The sequence below is a fragment of the Salmo trutta genome, chromosome 20 (genome assembly GCF_901001165.1).
Source record: "Salmo trutta chromosome 20, fSalTru1.1, whole genome shotgun sequence".
NCBI classification, from domain to species: Eukaryota; Metazoa; Chordata; class Actinopteri; order Salmoniformes; family Salmonidae; genus Salmo; species Salmo trutta.
In genome coordinates, this window is record NC_042976.1 from 21,551,894 (window position 1) to 21,572,095 (window position 20,202).

The following is a 20,202-nucleotide window of genomic DNA, read 5'->3' on the forward strand; positions in this document are numbered from 1 at the left end:
GCAAGGCATTCACCCTGAATGTGCTGTGTGTTGTTGACTGTGTTTTTCTGGGTGTGTGTCCTTTGGCAATTATTTATATATTATTTTATTTATTCCTTATGCCTTTGTTGCCTTTGAGGCTTTGCAGCATAATTGAGAGAGTGACAGAAACACACAAACATCCTTTGTTCAACCGACCTAACATTAAAAGGAAATAAAACAACTGACTCAAATATAGCATAACAGGAAGTAGAAGAGGAATATGTGAGCTAGAGCTTCTCTTTCTCTCTGAACCTTGACGGAGGGATTCGGTGTGTTTCTCAGGCCCACATCGCCCTGCTTCCTTAAACCTACCCTGCTGTCAAGTCTGTTGGTGTCCCAGATCTGAGTCCTGTGCTGTTTGTCCTACCTACAGGCTATACCAGCTGCCCTCTCTGCAGTTTATAGATGTCTCCTACAACCTTCTCTCATCCCTAATCAATGGCATCAGAAAACTCTGCTACAGCCCAGCGAAGGCAGTAAGGTTGCAAAGACCATATTATAGAGCTTTTCCCAAGATCTTACATTGTGTGGGGGTAACTCACCCATTCCAACACCTTTTGTATAGTACCCACCTTGTGTTATTGTACCAGAACACCTCTGGCTGCAGGACTCTGGAGTACCTGAATGTGTAGGGGTAACCAGTTGCCTGGCCTGCCCTGTGGTGCCCTGCACCTCTCCCTCACACAGCTCAGGATGTCCAACTACATGCACCCCTACTTCTGGAAGAGCTGCACCCGGAACTCCCTCCAAGAGCCGCAACACTCGGCCACTATGGCCCTTTCTCTCACAGACACCTGCCTGCGCTATGCCAGCCTGCCCATTGAGGCACAGCTAGCCCTCAGCAGGTACACACAGCCCTGGCCAGATACAACTGATCAAGTACAGTATAATAGCTAAAGGCCATGCTTTAAAGAGGTAAAAGGGGTGACTTGTGTCGTAGTGCGTGTGTTTTTTTTGTGTTGCCAGGGTGCGTGTATGTGACTGCTGTAGGGGTCCTATGTACGGACCTGGACTCAAGGTGATCTGGCCTTGCTACAACATATTTGGACTACACAGGGTGCCCTTCATCTTATTTGCCTGCACCCCAGCCTGCTACTGGAACTTCAAGAACCAGACCAAGAGTCTCTCGAGTCTTCTATATGGAGAAAAGACAACTCACAATAGTGAACAACTAACATGACTATGAAGGAACCAATACTGAGGCTACTGTATCTTGGCCTGAATAGCCAAAGACATCTATCTCAGAGGTCATCAGCACTAATCTTGTGCTAAATTTGAACATTCCCAGTACTGGTGTCATTCTCTTTATGTAGCCTTGAGTAGTTGTCTGAGTAGTTGTCTGAATAACATGTATTTTGCACAGCAAGTGTATGTGAACAGTCACACTATTATGGCACTTTTAATGTCTTTAAAATGTCCATTGACCTCAAATTAAAAACAAAGTCTCTAAATTCTAGTTTAGTGTTTTTTTTATATATAGATTTTTTCTGAATACTAGTTGTGTTCAACTGCATATTTTCAGTGGTGTAAAGCACTTAAGTAACAATACTTGAAAGTACTACTTTAGTAGTTTTCTGTACTTTACTGTACTATTTATATTTTTGACAACTTTTACTTCACCACATTCCTGAAGAAAATTATATACTTTTTACTCCATACATTTTCCTTGACACCCAAAAGTCCTTGTTACATTTTGAATGCTTAGCAGGACAGGATAATGGTCCAATTCACACACTCAAGAGAACATCCCTGTTCATCCTCTTATCTGGCGGACTCACTAAACACAAATGCTTCATTTGTAAATTATGTCTTGAGTGTTGGAGTGTGCCCCAAGCTATCCGTGAATAAAAAAACAAGAAAATTGTGCCATCTGGTTTGCTTAATATAAGGAATTTGATTTATACTTGTACTTTTACTTTTGATACTTAAGTATATTTTAGCAATTACATTTACTTTGATACTAAGTATATTTAAAACCAAATACTTTTAGACTTTTACTCAAGTAGTATTTTATTGGGTGACTTTCACTTTTACTTGAGTCATTTTCTAATAAGGTATCTTTACTTTTACTCAAGAAGGACAATTGGGTACTTTTTCCACCAATGCATATTTTAGCCATCAAGTAGCGTGTAGCTTTAATTCTGACATCCTATGTAAACAACGAAATATTGACCAATCACATACACGCACCTCAAAAGACAGCTCTACAACTTCTTCCGGTGTCAAAGTTTGTGTTGTCAAGATGGCTGGCCATGATCATCTGGCTCTGTGCTCATGCGACTTCATCAGGTAATAATCATTAAATAAATGATGTTGCTTTGTTTCTATCACCTGTCGTAGTAAATGCAGATCGTAGTTATCTTAACCTTACAGTTCTTGCCAACAGAAACTGGCTATATGAAGAAAGAACAAGTGACAGTCATAGATAACGTTAGCTAGTTAATAAGCATATCTATGACTATGAAGAAAGAACAAGTGACAGCCATAGCTAGCTAGCTAGTAGCCATATCTATGACTAAGAAAATACATTTTAAAATCGGAGTTCATTGTATCGACATAACATTGTCAAATACTGGTGTTAAATTCATAGCTAGCTAGCTACTGAGAACCAGTCAGTCAGCCACCATGGTGTTATCGCTAGTAGTATAATTGTTCTTGTCTTCAAAACAGATTAGTATGGGCCATGGTGCTGCCATGCGTGTATCAGAACTTGGCCATGGGTGTCCGAATGTGGCTGCAGAGGAGTCGGAAAGCACGCCTGGCTCAGGACAGCTCCCCAACGGTGGCCTTCTCCCACCGCTACTGCAATGCAGGAGGCGGGGAGCGTGTGCCCTCAGAGCGCTTCAGAATAGGTAGATTTACACTGTCTGAGCATATTTTTAGATTTCAATGCATTCATAGAGTGCTCATGAGCTTCATAACCTGTATTTTCCATTACTTTATCTGCTGATATGTTGAGTTGTCTCTTCTGTGTCTTCCCTCCTGTAGATACCCAAACATCTCTGTTGTTGTGTACACCGGTGACCAAGATGTGATGGGGGAACAGATTCTGGAGGGTGCCACGACAATGATTCAACATCAGGCTGCCTCGTCCAGTGACTTTCATATTCCTGAAGAACTGTCTCTTGCTGGAGGCTAGCTCCTCCCCCCACTTCACCCTGCTGGGGCAGAGCATGGACACCATGTTCCTGGGCTGGGAGGCCCTCACATCCTTTATACCAAACCTCTATATGGACTCCATGGGCTATGCCTTCACTCTGCCTATCTTCTGCTACCTGGGAGGATGCAGGGTGGGCAGCTATGTGCACTTCCCCACTGTCAGTACTGACAATAACCTGCCCAGGGACTGCGGTTGAAAATTAGCCGGCTGGCTAAAACCGGCACTTTTACTGAAATGTTGATTAATGTGCACTGTCCCTGTAAAAATAAAATAAACTCAACATGCTTTCTGTGGTGAGAGGAACCCCAGGTCAGTACTGTTTATTTTAATTACATAAAGCATATTGATATTGTTATTCTGAAGATAATGTGCTCTTTAATAGTGTGTTTTTGTTATAGGCCTAGTTACCAAATGGATTTTCCTCTGCAGTATTTGTAATCATCCACTCCCTCCTGCGATCCCAACAGGTTCAACAATGCAGACTACGTCTCTACTAACCCTGTCCTTAGTACGGCTAAGCTGATGTACTACTGTGCCTTCGCTCTGATCTACGGCCTAGCTGGCTCCTGCAGCGATGTCGTCACGGTCAACTCAACCTGGACACTGGGCCACATCCTGGCTCTGTGGCGCACCCCCAGCCGCACCGGCGTGGTCTACCCGCCCTGCGACGTCCATTCCTTCATTGACATGCCATTGGAGGACGAGGTGAAAGGGGAGGTTATTGGAGACAGGAAGTGCCATTCGATAGTGTCCGTGGGTCAGTTCTGACCAGAGAAAGACCACCGGCTACAGATAAGGGAATTTCAGAAGCTTCTGGGGGGGAAAGGGGCGGGCCCGGGAGGGCGGGAGTCTCAGAGACTGGTGTTGATTGGTTGCTGCCATAACCAGGAGGATGAGGATAGAGTGCTGATGCTAAGGGGGTTGTGCCAGGAGCTGGGTGTGACTGACAGGGTGGAGTTTAAACTCAATGTTTCCTTTGAGGAGCTAAAGAGGGAGCTGATGGATGCCACCATTGGCGTGCACACTATGTGGAACAAGCATTTTGGCGTAGGTATTAATCTTATCTCTACCATCTTATCTTCAGTCTTTTAGACAAGTATTGTAAATGCCAAACTCGTGATCCCTGTCCCTACTCTGCCTCCTCTTCTGTCTCAGAATGTATGGCTGCAGGGACTCCTGGTTCACAAGGCCGGCGGCCCCAAGCTGGACATCGTGGATCCCTATGAGGGTGGACAGACTGGCTTCCTGGCCGACAGCGAGGACAGCTACGCCACCGCCATGGAGACCATCCTGACCCTGTCGTCGGCGGCACGATGAAGATCCGGCGGAACACCCAGCGGTCCGTACACTGTTTCTCAAACCATGAGTTTGACTCTAGCTTCCTGTCTTCCATGGAACCTCTGATGGGAACACAGCAGCGATGAGGGAAGACCAATCACTCCCACCTCAGACTGAAACCCCTCCCCTCTACAGCACTCACAGGCTTGATTGGCCGAGAATGTTGTATCAATTTGAATGTTGGACCGCTGATGGTGTATCAGAGCTTTGCTGGCTTTATTAATATGAATAAGTAAGGATGCTTGTCTTACCTGCTCTGTCTTGATAGAGTTATAGTGACGTGGTGGATATTCTATTTATACATTTGCAATCAAAAAGCATTTGATCCTGAATTGAGGTTTCTGTACTGGTTTCACCTGCGAAGAATGACCAAATATGATTGTGCAATTTTTTTTCTGTGTGCTTTTTTCCCCCGCCCTCTCTGTAAGGGACCATGGCTCAGAAATGTTACTGATTTAATGTGAAGAAAATGTAAATATACAAACAATGCTTTATTTTGGAAAAGTACATGTATTGTTCAACCTTGTGTTGTATTTTATTATTTTGATTTAGTCTTTAGAAGTTGCTCCATGTAACAACAATACTGAAACATTTTCAACACCCAAATACCTGTCTGCCTGCTTATGTTATACTGCCAACCTGTGGCAAGAATAGGTAGCACCAAACTAACTTGCAGTTTAGAAAAACGTAAGACAGGTCTACTAGGTTAAAGTTTGGGCCAAGTGATACCTATTCCTGCCATAGGCTGCTGAGGTGAGGACGGCTCATAATAAAGGCTGCAACGGAGCAAAACCATGTATTTGATACCATTCTACTCCAGCCACTACCATGAGGCCGTCCTCCCCAATTAAGGTGCCACCAACCTCCTTCAGACTCCTCAAAGAAAAAAATATATGCAAGTTGATGAAAATTATAAAGAGAGCTTACTCAAACTTGCTGTTTTTTTGTAGAAAAGAATCCATTAACAAGGTCCTTGTCATCGTTTCACTTAAATCTCACAGTAAAGAATAATATGAACACTAATGTTCTGGCTGTTGCTTCTTACTGGCCTCACAGTCCTCGTCTGAAGCCTGGGTATCCCTTGGTTGCTCTGCCCGAGTCTCACACCCTGCAGCTTGAGTCTGAGAGGGTTTACCCTCTATGGAGGTGTAACCAGTGGGCTCTATCACAGGGTGTATTTGCTGGAGATCTACAGTTTCCTGACTGTCTAACTCTATTTCCCCCACTACTCCATCTGTTACAACCTTCTCTCCTTCCTCCATTATAAAAAGGTTAAACATTGACTCTGCCACCTCCTCTCTCAGCTCATCTTCAGACTCCTCAAAGTTCCTGAGGAAGGAGAGATTTAAAAACGTAGGAAGAATGAAATGTCAAAGGTTGGCCTAGTAACACAAGCACATTGTCAGCATCACCCCAGTGTCACACTCACGTGTCGTCATCATCCGACCTGGGCTCTAGACGCTCCTCGTCCATCTCCACATCTGAGTCTTCATCCTCCTGCACTTTTTCCTCTGTTTCGGCTCCCTCTTTCTCCGGCTCCTTGGCGCGGTCTTTCTCAGTCAATGGTTCTAAGAGGGAAGGAGAAAGGTGTCTAATTGCTGTGCTCTTGTATTTGAGAATCCTAGACCTGGGGAGAATCTCAATTGCATACTCCTTGCATCCTCTCCCCTCACCTCCTTCTCAGAACCCAAAGCCAGAGGTCCCTTCCATGTGACTTTTTCAACCAATGGGTTTTGAGGACACGATGAGTATACAATCGAGATTCTCCCTATCAATCTAAAACCCTGGGGTCAAGTCTAAGAGGAGTCTGACCTGGCATTACGGAGTCCAGGGTGGAGGTTAGCTCAGCCTGACCCAAAGCATGGAGCAGGGTGTTGGGGGGACCCTCTCCCCACTGTCTCCTCTCCCCTATTGCCTTCCCCTCGAGATCTGCAGCGCCACCTGGGGGGAGGAAGAGAGTACAGTACTGACCATGCTGAACACTGACACTAAGGGAAGATCTTAATTGTTTTTTTTTCAACTCCTGCGTCCTTTCTTGAGGAGAGGCGGCAAGGAGAGGGAAAGTGGACAAAAATGTACTTGTATGAAGTTAGACTCTCCTTCTCCAATCACGTGTCATCAGGCAAATTCCATATACAGGGTGGAATCCCAAAATAAATGTGTACATTCGTAAAACTATTTAAGTTAGTTGCTCAAGACATTTTATAGATTAAAGGATAAGTAGCATATAGTTTTTACATATGTTTAAGCATTCCTCCTGCAAGTAAACTACAGCATAACAAAGGGTGTGTGGCGGATTAAAAAACACATCCGCACTTGCCGCCGGGAGGATACTCTTGTGGATCCTTTGGCGAAGTAGGTAATTGAGGAGGGTAGTATACTCCTCGGTTCGCCTACTAACGAATTGACACTCTCCTTGACCACTTATCGGTTTCTGGGACACGAAGGAGAGAGGACAGAGGAGGGATTGGTCCTGGCCGCTTCAAAACCCATTGGAGGACCGCTGGCTTTCTCATCCAATGGGTTTGAGAAGGAGGAAAGGAGAGAGGAGAGAGGACTCAAGGAGTATGCAATTGAGATTCTTCCATTGTGTCCCTTCCACTCACCCAGTTCAGGCACAGCCATGGTGGTACACACTGATGACACGTCCATCTCAGCCAGGGCATCTAGTAGGGTCTGTGGTGCTGCCTGGCCCCACCCCTTCCTCACCTCTGACCTGGGCGTGCCTTCATCCTGCCCTGCCCCCAATCCTGCCCCGGACCAATCCCTGTGCCTCAGCTCCTCCCCTGCCTGGAAGCTCAGGGTCTGGTTCAGTGGGTCCACCTCACAGGACAGACAGAGACAGACAGACAGACAGACAGACAGACAGACCAGGTAAACAATGAGATGCTTGAGAGCCCCACCATTGTCCTAAGTGAAGTCACACACCCCGTTGAAATGAACATACTCACTTAGGCAACATGTCATCTTTTACCTCTTTCTCATCTTCCTTTTTGTCCTCCACTATTCTCTCCTCATCCCTCTTCTCCTCTTTTTCTTTCTCTTCATCCTCTTGAATCCTTGCATCATTTAACTTGATCTCAAACATGATAGCTTTCTTGTCTTTGTGCTTCTTCTGTAGCTCTCTCCTCTCCAGTCTGTTCTCCTGCCTGATCTGTCTCAGGGCTCCTTCAATGTCCTTAATGTTGCAGATAGAAATTTAAGATACAGGCCTGAAATTATTATTTATTGTGAGAGACTTCTGCTTTACACAATCCATTTCGATGTGAATGTTCGCAATAAGCCCCTTATTAAGTCTTACCTGGTCAGGTTGGGGTCTGTCTCTGTCCTGGTCTCCACTATGTGTTGGAGGCTCTGTGTGTCTGGGCTTCTCTACCAGGTATGTGCCTGGTTTCACTTGTGGCTGGGGCTGAAAAGATGTATGTTCTGTTAATATCAATGTCATTATATAGACTTAAATTCTGGAGAAATCTGTGTTTGGTACAGTGGGAATGGTATTAGAAAAGTGCAGTGGTGTTATGCAGATAGCACGTGGTTGTGATAAAGAATGGTAGGGCATAGGGAATGACAGAGAAACCTTTATGTCAATATGTTGTTGTGTTTACCTCAGCATCAGCTCTCATTCTGATATCTCTCATCTCACTATAATATTGCTGTCTGATGTGCTGCAACTTCCGTAGATACTCCTACACATATAGACATGAACCTGACTGTTTGACAAATAAACAATAAATCACGTATTCACTTTTCTGCACCTTCTCCTGACGTTCCGTCTTACCTGCTGCCCATCCTGCCTCCTGTCGTGAGGTGTGGGTGGGTGTGCAGGTCGCGCTGCCCCCTGGTCCTGCTCAGGCTGTCTGTAACGCTCAGCATCTGCTGTGGAGGGCCGCAGGCCCTGGGGGTGAAAAAGGGAAGGGCCAGGGTTCATATTTACAGATACAGTGAGGGAAACAAGTATTTGATCCCGTGCTGATTTTGTACGTTTGCCCACTGACAAAGAAATGATCAGTCTATAATTTTAATGGTAGGTTTATTTGAACAGTGAGAGACAGAATAACAACAACAAAAAATCCAGAAAAACGCATGTAAAAAATGTAATAAATTGATTTGCATTTTAATGAGGGAAATAAGAATTTGACCCCCTCTCAATCAGAAAGATTTCTGGCTCCCAGGTGTCTTTTATACAGGTAACGAGCTGAGATTAGGAGCACACTCTTAAAGGGAGTGCTCCTAATCTCAGCTTGTTACCTGTATAAAAGACACCTGTCCACAGAAGCAATCAATCAATCAGATTCCAAACTCTCCACCATGGCCAAGACCAAAGAGCTCTCCAAGGATTTCAGGGACAAGATTGTAGACCTACACAAGGCTGGAATGGGCTGCAAGACCATCACCAAGCAGCTTGGTGAGAAGGTGACAACAGTTGGAGCGATTATTCGCAAATGGAAGAAACACAAAAGAACTGTCAATCTCCCTTGGCCTGGGGCTGCATGCAAGATCTCACCTCGTGGTGTTGCAATGATCATGAGAATGGTGAGGAATCAGCCCAGAACTACACGGGAGGATCTTGTCAATGATCTCAAGGCAGCTGGGACCATAGTCAACAAGAAAACAATTGGTAACACACTACGCCGTGAAGAACTGAAATCCTGCAGCGCCCGCAAGGTCCCCCTGCTCAAGAAAGCACATATACATGCCCGTCTGAAGTTTACCAATGAACATCTGAATTATTCAGAGGACAACTGGGTGAAAGTGTTGTGGTCAAATGAGACCAAAATGGAGCTCTTAGGCATCAACTCAACTCGCCGTGTTTGGAGGAAGAATGCTGCCTATGACCCCAAGAACACCATCCCCACCCTCAAACATGGAGGTGGAAACATTATGCTTTGGGGGTGTTTTTCTGCTAAGGGGACAGGACAACTTCACCGCATCAAAGCGACGATGGACGGGGCCATGTACAATCAAATCTTGGGTGAGAACCTCCTTCCCTCAGCCAGGGCACTGAAAATGGGTCGTGGATGGGTATTCCAGCATGACAATGATCCAAAACACACGGCCAAGGCAACAAAGGAGTGGCTCAAGAAGAAGCACATTAAGGTCCTGGAGTGGCCTAGCCAGTCTCCAGACCTTAATCCCATAGGAAATCTGTGGAGGGAGCTGAAGGTTCGAGTTGCCAAACGTCAGCCTCAAAACCTTAATGACTTGGAGAAGATCTGCAAAGAGGAGTGGGACAAAATCCCTCCTGAGATGTGTGCAAACCTGGTGGCCAACTACAAGAAACGTCTGACCTCTGTGATTGCCAACAAGGGTTTTGCCACCAAGTACTAAGTCATGTTTTACAGAGGGGTCAAATACTTACTTCCCTCATTAAAATGCAAATCATTTTATAACATTTTTAACATGCGTTTTGTTTTTCTGGATTTTTTTGTTGTTATTCTATCTCTCACTGTTCAAATAAACCTACCATTAAAATTATAGACTGATCCTTTCTTTGTCAGTGGACAAATGTACAAAATCAGCAGGGGATCAAATACTTTTTCCCCTCACTGTATTACAGTTACAATACATCAGCAGCATATCCAGTTTTTCTAGTATTTAACAGAAGCCAACAAACAGCTGGCTGTTTCAGCATAATACAGCCTGAGACCCACCAGCTGTTTCTCTACCCTCAGCTTGTACTGGTTGGCCTCCTGTCTCCTCTGGCGGTATTCATTACAGGCAGCGGCCACCCTGAAGGCCAAACACACACAAATTAACAAAAGCCTGCAAACCCTGTATCTCGCAAGGACCAGGTTTGAAGAACATTATTCTATAATTATGGTTATGCTTGACTGAACACTCACAATTGATATGGTTCTGGGCGATTCTCTCTGTCATCATAGCGCTCCACAGGTCTCTCCTGAACCACCGGAGGATGACAGGAGGGAAGAGGAGGACGAGGAGGTAGAGGAGAGTATCTCCTCTGGATGGCATCCAGCTGGGCATAGTAGTGGTCGTAAGGGTTGACTTCAGCCTGACCGTCCCACCTGGGGTTCTGTTGACCGTATTGTCTGGCCACTGGAACCCTAATCTGTGCTGCTCGTGGATGAAACGGCTGAGGAACAAAAACCCAAAAGATAAGATGGAACAAGATAAGATGGAATTTCAGTGGTACAGTTCTAGGAACATGCTTTCATGTAGTAGCTGTTATACAGTAGTAGGCAACTGGAGAAGTAACTGATATAGTTGTTCTTTAGAAAGGTGAGTTACTTTGTGCTGTGGCATGACTCTGGTAGGGGGTTTCCAATCTGGTTTGGGGGGCGGTTTCTTCACCGAGGGCCCAGGCTTCGACCGAGGAGGAGGCCTCTCTGAGACTCTGGCTTTGGTGACTATTTCTGGACCCAACAGAGGATGAAAAATGTAAAGTTACAAAAAATAAAAAGGAGATACATACAGTATGCAGCTAACAGATAGGAGGTACATCATTGTGATGAAATATCACAAGCTACAGGACTGTTTTGCTATCACAGACTGGAATGTGTTCCGGGATTCCCCCGATGGCGTTGAGTACACCACATCAGACACTGGCTTCATCAATGACGTCGTCCCCACAGTGACCGTACGTACGTACGTACATACCCCAACCAGAAGCCATGGATTACAGGCAATATCCGAACTGAGCTAAAGGGTAGAGCTGCCGCTTTCAAGGAGCGGGACTCTAACCTGGAAGCCTATAAGAAATCCTGCTACGCCCTCCGACGACTCATTAAGCAGGCAAACCGTCAATACAGGACTAAGATTGAATCGTACTACACTGGCTCCGATGCACTTCCGATGTGGCAGGGCTTGCAAACCATTACAGACTACAAAGAGAAGCACAGCCGCGGGCTTCCCAGTGACACGATCCTACCAGACGAGCTAAATTACTTTATGCTCACTTCGAGGCAAGTAACACTGTGTGATCACTCTCTCTGTAGCCAATGTGAGTAAGACCTTTAAACAGGTGAACATCCACAAGGCCACAGGGCCAGACGGATTGCCAGGATGTGTACTCCCAGCGTGCGCTGACTAACTGGCAAGTGCCTTTACTAACATTTTCAACCTGTCCCTGACTGAGTCTGTAATACCAACATGTTTCAAGCAGACCACCATAGTCCCTGTGCCCAAGAACACTAACACCTGCCTAAATGAATACCGACAGGTAGCACTCAAGTGTGTAGCCATGAAGTGCTTTGAAAGGCTGGTCATGGCTCACATCAACACCATTATCCCAGAAATCCTAGACCCACTCAATTTGCATACCACCCCAACAGATCCACAGATGATGCAATCTCTTTTGCACTCAACACTGCCATTCCCCACCTGGACAAAAGGAACACCTATGTGAGAATGCTATTCATTGACTACAGATGAGCGTTCAACACCATAGTGCCCTCAAAGCTCATCATTAAGCTAAGGACCCTGGGACTAAACACCTCCCTCTGCAACTGGATCCTAGACTTCCTGACGGGCCACCCCCAGGTGGTAAGGGTAGGTAACAACACATCCACCACGCTGATACTCAACACGGGGGCGCCTCAGGGGTGCGTGTTCAGTCCCCTCCTGTACTCCCTGTTCACTCGTGACTGCACGGCCAGGCATGACTCCAACACCATCATCAAGTTTTCCGATGACACAACAGTGGTAGGCCTGATCACCGACAACGATGAGACAGCCTATAGGGAGGAGGTCAGAGACCTGGCTGTGTGGTGCCAGGACAACAACCTCTCCCTCAAAGTGATCAAGACAAAGGAGATGATTGTGGACTACAAGAAAAGGAGGACAAAGCACGCCCCCATTCTCATTGACAGGGCTGTATTGGAGCAGGATGAGAGATTCAAGTTCCTTGGTGTCCACATCACCAACAAACTATCATAGTCCAAACACACTAAGACAGTCGTGAAGAGGGCACGACAAAACCTATTTCCCCTTAGCAGACTGAGGAGATTCGGCATGGGTCCTCAGATCCTCAATAGGTTCTACAGCTGCATCGAGAGCATCCTGACTGGTTGCATCACTGCCTGGTATAACAACTGCTCGGTCTCCGACCGCAAAGCACTACAGAGGGAAGTACATACGGCCCAGTACATCTCTGGTGCCAAGCTTCCTGCCATCCAGGACCTCTATACCAGGCGGTATCGGAGGAAGGCCCATAAAAATGGTCAAAGACTCCAACCACCCTAGTCATAGACTGTTCTCTCTGCTACCGCATGGCAAGCGGTACTGGAGCGCCAAGTCTAGTCAAAAAGGCTTCTAAACAGCTTCTACCCCCAAGCCATAAGACTCCTGAACAGCTAATCAAAGGGCTACCCAAACCCCTTTTTTTTACGCTGCTGCTACTCTCTGGTTATTATCTATGCATATTCACTTTAACTATACATTCATGTACATATTACCTCAATTACCTCGACCATCCGGTGCCCCCGCACATTGACTCTGTACCGGTACCCCCTGTATATACAGTTGAAGTCGGAAGTTTACATACACCTTAGCCAAATACATTTAAACTCAGTTTTTCACAATTCATGACATTTAATCCTAGTAAAAATTCCCTGTTTTAGGTCAGATCACCACTTTATTTTAAGAATGTGAAATGTCAGAATAATAGTAGAGAAAATGAATTATATGTGAAATAATCTGTGTGTAAACAATTGTTGGAAAAATGACTTGTGTCATGCACAAAGTACATGTCCTAACCGACTTGCCAAAACTATATTTTGTTAACAAGAAATGTGTGGAGTGGTTGAAAAACTAGTTTTAATGACTCCAACCTAAGTGTATGTAAACTTCCGACTTCAACTGTAGGCTCGCTATTGTTATTTTACTGCTGCTGTTTGATTAATTGTTACTTTTGTTTTTATTTTCTATTTTTTTACTTAACATTTAATTTCTTAAAAACCTCTTAAAGCATTGTTGGTTAAGGGCTATTCAGTAAGCATTTCACTGTAAGGTGTTGTGTTCGGCGCATGTGACAAATACATTTCGATTTGATTTGACATCATTGTGATGTTGAGTTGGCATACCCAGACAAGCCAATGTTGCTATAATGGTACCATAACAATACAGGTGGCAGAATTGACATGTCAGCACTAGCATGCTTCCTAATAGAATGACAACAGTCTATTGCCATTCACCAAGTGATTGTACTCTGAGAATGAGAGACACGGCTGACGTCATTTACATTTCATGCCCAGGAATCTTTAACCTGTGCTCACAGTTCAGTTCTGTGCAACTGGTTTTGATGCCAAGAGTTTTAGTGAATGTATTCTGATGAGGATGAACATATATTGGAGAGAATGCTATGACCCTGACCACCAGGTGGTGTAACTGACAACATTTCATCACAGCTACTGTGAAGCCAAGCCTATTAGCCAAGCCTATTTAAGTAGGAAACTTTGTTGTTGGGTAATGTGTGGCTGAAACCATTCTGAGAAAAGCTAATGATTATGTTAAGGGGATGTTTGGACTCAGACAGAAATACAGCAATACAATCTTTTCGCTTATGTCCCTTAAGCGTGTGTACCGGTGATCTGTACTGGTGCGGCCCGCACTCTAGGCAGTGGGCCTGCAGCTCTCTTTCTGTGAAGCACTGTGTGGCTGAATTCATCCTCAATGACCTAGAAACACCCAGAACAGAGTAAGGAAACAGCACAGGACATCCTGAAGTTAACACAATAATACAATAACACACACACACACTGTACATGTTTGTTTTACTATCCTTGTGGGGACCAAACAATTGATTCCCATTCAAAATCCTATTTTCCCTGGCCCTTAACCTAACCTTAACCCCAAACCCTTAACTCCTAACCCTAATTCTAACCCTAATTGTAACCTTAACCATAAACCTAATCCCTAAAGCTAAAATATGTTTTCTTGAGGGGACTGGCATAATGTTCCTTGTTTTATTTTCCGTGTGAGGACTTCTGGTCCCCACAAGGATAGTAAAACCAAAAACACACACACACAAACATGCAAGCTAATAATATCTGTTCTTGACAAGAAGTCACAAGACTTCTACAAAGTGTGAGTAGTTAGCACATTTGGGTTGTGCAAGTTTAGTTTAACCGTTTCAACCCAAAAAGATTTCAATGTTCATTTCTGTAAACAGAAAGTCACCCCTCTGTTTATAATTATCTAAGCCCAAGGGGAACGTATAGAAAGGTTACCGGCTGAGCCTCCAGTCCCTTTCTTGGTACCCTAGTAGTTACCTGGGGGTCCAGGTGTTTGCTGATGTGTTTCTCTAGGAAGGGCCGTTTGAGGACAGAGTTGACGGAGGGCCGGTCTCGCGGGCTGACCTTGAACAGCTGAGTGACCAGCAGGCGCAGGTCGTAGGAGTATCGGGTGGAGACTGGGTTATAGCGCCCCGTACAGATCTTCACTACCAGCTGCCTCAGGCTGTTGCCCTCAAACTGCAGGTGGAGATAAATACTTTTGAGATAGTGTGGCTTTGAATTGCATGTGTATATGTGTGTGCATTCATGTGTTGTCTGAGTGTGACTGCGTGTGCGTGTGAGTGTGTGCATTTGTGTGTTTGTAGCAGTGCTTACTGGATGTCTGAGGGTGCAGAGCTCATACAGGACACAGCCCAGAGACCAGATATCCCTGAGGAACAGAAAGAACCAGTCAAAGATTGCTGTTGAATATAAGAGCAATCATTATAAAATGCACAAGGATACTTTGCAGCTGTGGTAATGGTGGATGACAGTTTATGATGTATATGATGATCTGTGAACTATTCGTGAGGAGCTAATAGAGGGGAAACGACACATAAATGTGTGTAACAGTGAAACTCAGGGAGCGCCCTCTCTATCCCAGCTAGTGTCAAAACAGCCCAGTTCTAGAAAGCAGAACAATAGCTGCCTAGACAAAGTGTGTATGTGAATGTGCGCCTATTAATGGAGGGAGGACACCGATTTCAGACTAGCCAGAATGAGAGTATGATGGAAAAGATTGTGGCGTTGTTGCAGCCACATGGCTGATTGATCAGGCAGCTAGCTAATGCTCTACAGTCCTGTCTGCTTGCTTCACTGTTTACACAAACACACAAGTTCCAACACGAAATACCTTATGTCACACAATGTTTTGATTGCTCAGATGGAGCAAGGTGTTTGCAACACAACAGCTACGGCCATATACTGAATAAATGTGTTAACTTCTCCCCACAGTCAGTCAGTGTCTCATCAGGTAACATATCACCATATTAGACACCGCCGACATATGTTATTGGGAGAAAGTAACACAGGGTCTATTTTTGGGTTGTCTAAACACATAACAGCATAACAGGAAATCCTGCGGGTGAGCTAGGTAGAGGTACTGTAGCTCATTTCACCAAAACACAACACTGACATTTTGGCTTTTACTTTTGCAGGCCAAGACACTGGATGAATCAACGTTGTTTCCACATCATTTCAACCCAAAAAATCTATGTGATTACAAACTAACTGGATTCCATATTTTTTTCACCCAATTTTTTACCTAAATCCAACAGCATGGTGATTTTTTGTTGTTGATTTCATGTTGAATTCACGTTAGTTGACATTTCCAACAAATGTAAATCAAAACTTTACATTGAACTGACGTCTGTGTCCAGTGGGAGGCTGTGTGTGAATAAGAGAGAAAGACATCGATAGATAGAGTGTGAGAGAGTAATAAAAAGAAGGGAGGATAATATGGTACATACGTTTTGTTATTGTACGGTCTGTTGTCACAGATTTCAGGAGACAGGTAATATGGCGTCCCAACACAGGTCCTGGCTAGCTCCATGGTACTAGCCAATCACATTCATCAGAACATAAATATACATGAGTGGTAATACACAATGTAACAGTATGGTTGTGGAATGTGGAATGTTAATAACATGGTTTGGAACATGTCCTAGCTCTCTGTAATCAGCAGCTGTTATGGAGAAAATACCAGTAGTCTCTTTCCTGGCTGTGAGTCTTCTGCCACTATCATAGAAACTCACTTGTTTAACATTCTTGCAATGCCAAAGTCTCCCAGCTTGGCTTTCATCCCCTTCTTGGTAAGGAATATATTCTAGAGGAAAGCAATACAAAAACAAAACAATGATCAGAGTAGATCAAGTTGTTATAAGTGGTACCTGTGCTTTGATATCTATGTGGCTTTTGTCTGACTAAGACAGCTGTTTAATACCTGTGCTTTGATGTCTCTGTGCAAAACCTTCCTGTCATGGATGTGCTTCAGTCCCAAACAGATCTGTACAAACCAATCCACTATCTGAGTGGGAACAAAATAGTTTACATGAGTATTTCCTTGAACCCTGTGTGTGGTGTGTCTCAGTGGAGGCTGCTGAGGGGAGGACAGCTCATAATAATGTCTGGAATGGCGCTAATGGAATGGCATCCAACACATGGAAACCATGTCTTTGATGTATTTGATACAATTCCACTCAATCATTCCAGCCATTACCATGAGCCAGTCCTCCCCAATTAAGGTGCCACCAACCTCCTGTGGTGTGTGTGTGTGTCTGTACCTGCTCCTCAGTAAACATAACCCCTCGTTGCATACTGATCTTCTTCATCAGATCTCCTCCATCACAGTACTCCATCACTATGTACAGGTTAGTGCTCTCTGTTTCAGACAGGATAAACTGATCAACATCACACACAAGCAAGCACATACGCATGTATGCACACACACACACACACACACACACACACACACACACACACACACACACACACACACACAGACACAGACACAGACACACACACAGACATATTGACTGGATACAAACCCTGAAATGATTTGAAAAAGGTGACGATATTTGGATGCTTCATCTTTGCAAGCAGCATGACTTCCTTTTTGGATGCTTCCTTTTCCATAGGTGACATCTATGAATGACATTGCAACAAAAAAGGGGATGGAAATTCTCATAACAAATTCCTGGCCTACTGGTTAAAACAATGCAGTCGGTTGTGTAGAGGCTTGGTTATGATTTCATGAGCATCACAGATAAGTCTATGATTGGTACCTTTCTGAGGTTGATCTCTTTGACCACGCACTGGCTCTCACCGCCCCAGTCTCTGTCCCTGTCCAGGGCCAAGAAGGCCTTCCCAAATGCCCCCTCTCCAATCTGATGGACCACCTCATACTGGTTCATAACACCACACCTGAGGAAACAGTGGGAGAAACGTAGGGGTTTTGAAAACACACAGCTATCGTCATACATTTACAATTCATCCTTATGTGCGTTCTCAGAAAATAAGACCTCCTCTAAGTGCATGAACTTGTATAATGCAATTTCACACACACGAGAATGGTTTGGATTTCATATGCTTAATTCATCCCGCCACATTTATTTATAGCAAGACATGACGCCGTGTGATAGCACTATTCCTGTCATTGGTTGGGGATAGGATGGATCGGATGATACCCACAAAATCTGCTGCCAAAACGCCAGGACAGCATGAGCCCGTTACCATGGCGACAGATACACAGAGCCGAGCTTGTGCTAGCTTGTCTGCTAGCTAGTTTACTAACCTTCTTTGGTGTAATATTGGGCTTTACTTTACATTAAAAACAAACAAACAAAAGTGGTACTTACCAAAACGACACGTTCCCTTTCAAAAGGACATTTGTGGGAACACTGTGTGGTGATGTGTGTTTTTCAACAGAGTTAAATCTAACCTGAAAAGTATGTTGACACTGATGGCAGGACGCACAAAAAAGCAAAGTACTCTGGGACTTGTAGGCAGTGTCTTCAATACAATTGTCTACCTGGAGCGTCATATTTCAAGGGCTAATTATTAGAGAGAGAGATTTTATGGCAATGTTTGTTACACTTCTTTCAATGGAATATTCTGGCAATGCTGAATCAAATGTTTAGCACTGAGCAAAATTACCAACACCGAAAGCACACTTCATTGAGATGGATTAGGTAACAGGAGCCATCTAAACTAGGGGTGTCAAGAGTCTGAAATGTATCATACATATATCCTCAGTGCATTCAGTTATTATTACACTGTTAATGAGGGACAAATGTGTTCCAAAGAAATGGTCGACACCACATTATAAATATCAATACATACCACGATGACATGGTTATGCATCAATGATTGATGGAATGTATATTAATAATGCAATTCTATCTTTAATTTATCTTTGACTGGTAATCTGATAGGGGTTTGCGGCAAGTGCAAAGACAAGTCACTTTTTAAAACTTGGTATGACAGCTGAATTTTTTTTAGCTTATTCAAGGCCCAGGGATCATATGGCTGTTACAAGATTAGCCTATATCACACCCAAAGTTGAAATGCAAGGGAGTGTGTTTGTGCTCCAGACCAGTCAGTGGATAAGGTGCAGCATGACCAACTAATGCCAATGTAAGTTATACCCTATAGCCCAGGCCTGCGAGCAGAAACACAGGACACCAGCTAGCCATAAGGCCTCTACTGTATGTGGGATCAGTGACTCTTTACGAGGCATCAGACTCATAGCACTCCATGTAATCCCCTGCATTACCAGCATCTCTGTGGTCTGTCAACAGAGCTGAGCTCTCCCACAGGGTCAGTGGATGGCCAGCCCTGTATGCAAATGCGCTTCACAGATTCCTCCTCTAACTGGGAGCAATGTTCCCACGATGCAAACATGGAAACACGTACAGCCCGAAATACACACATGCACATCAGATTCTAACCTGTACTGTGCCTTTTCTTAACAAAAATGAAGTCATACTGATACGTCTCTTAGATATTTGAACTTTAATCTATTTGATGCGATCCTAATGAATACATATGAATACACAAGCCACAAGACTTGACCAGGCTTCCCATCCCTAACCTGTGTCAGTGCAGTGGACCACATATATAAGAGCTATTCAATCATTCATCCTTTCTGGTGTGAAGTGACAGCAACCACTCAAGAACATCAGGCAACAGAATTCAAAGAGCATGTTCCATGAATCAGTGACTCAGCGCAGGCCTCATAAATTTATGACAGGAATTCTTCCTACTCTGGGCTGACAGCCTTATTGATGGCTGGCATCTCCCTCCTCACAGAGGGAACTAGCTTACGACAGGAGTCTAACGACTGCTATATTGGTCTCTTCTTGTCGCCTGTCTACATGTTCCCCTGCCATCTGTGTGTGTGTGTGTGTGTTTAGAACAGGGTGACAGAGAAAGCAGGATGTTCTTGAGATGGGAGTGTAAGTCACAGAATTTTGATAATTGAGAAATTTAAAAAGATAGTCCCAACATGAACTAACTAAAATGAGAAAAAGTAAGGATTGGTTATTTAAAACAATATCAAAAAAGTGCTCACAAAAGCATATGCACTCTACATGTTGTAGAAAAATCCATAGGACCCTCATCACCTTGAGTACATCGGTGTGAAGGTGAACACGCAGAGCCCATCTGGCATCTCTCCCATGACACCCTTCTCCAACTCATTAGGATCTTAATCAGAGAGATTTCCACTATGATCATATAACAGGGCTTATAGTTATAATACACGTAATACACGTACACTATCAGAGATGAGACATACTGCTATGGGAGCAAACATAAGCAAATGCAACCACACAAAATAGACAGCATACAGTCAACATTATCCAATGGCAACAAAGGTGAAGCCAGCATGACTACATTCAAACAAATGGCAGGAAGTACAGGAATGGATGAGGTTGCCAAATGTAAAAGAAT

The 20,202-nt window shown here is 44.3% G+C and overlaps 1 protein-coding gene and 1 pseudogene across 2 annotated transcripts; one reads left to right on the forward strand and one right to left on the reverse strand.

The window, feature by feature from the left end:
* The first annotated feature begins 2,248 nt into the window (after window positions 1-2,248).
* Window positions 2,249-5,542, forward strand: LOC115156298 (GDP-Man:Man(3)GlcNAc(2)-PP-Dol alpha-1,2-mannosyltransferase-like; annotated as a pseudogene).
* Window positions 5,010-18,212, reverse strand: nek5 (NIMA related kinase 5). Of its 2 annotated transcripts, XM_029702566.1 has the most exons (21): window positions 18,108-18,212; window positions 17,535-17,673; window positions 17,298-17,394; window positions 17,034-17,131; window positions 16,694-16,777; window positions 16,506-16,576; window positions 16,221-16,307; window positions 15,088-15,142; window positions 14,749-14,949; window positions 14,061-14,154; window positions 10,769-10,893; window positions 10,363-10,613; window positions 10,171-10,249; window positions 8,298-8,414; window positions 8,125-8,205; window positions 7,821-7,928; window positions 7,494-7,697; window positions 7,126-7,342; window positions 6,332-6,460; window positions 5,949-6,087; window positions 5,010-5,848 (listed from the first exon to the last, which is right to left on the reverse strand). In XM_029702566.1, exons 2-21 carry the CDS (start codon window positions 17,661-17,663, stop codon window positions 5,539-5,541), a joined length of 2,676 nt encoding a protein of 891 aa, XP_029558426.1. In that variant the 5' UTR covers window positions 17,664-17,673; window positions 18,108-18,212; the 3' UTR covers window positions 5,010-5,538. The 2 variants fall into 2 exon arrangements, with proteins under 2 accessions (XP_029558426.1, XP_029558427.1); XM_029702567.1 differs by lacking the exon at window positions 8,125-8,205.
* Between the last annotated feature and the right edge of the window lie 1,990 nt (window positions 18,213-20,202).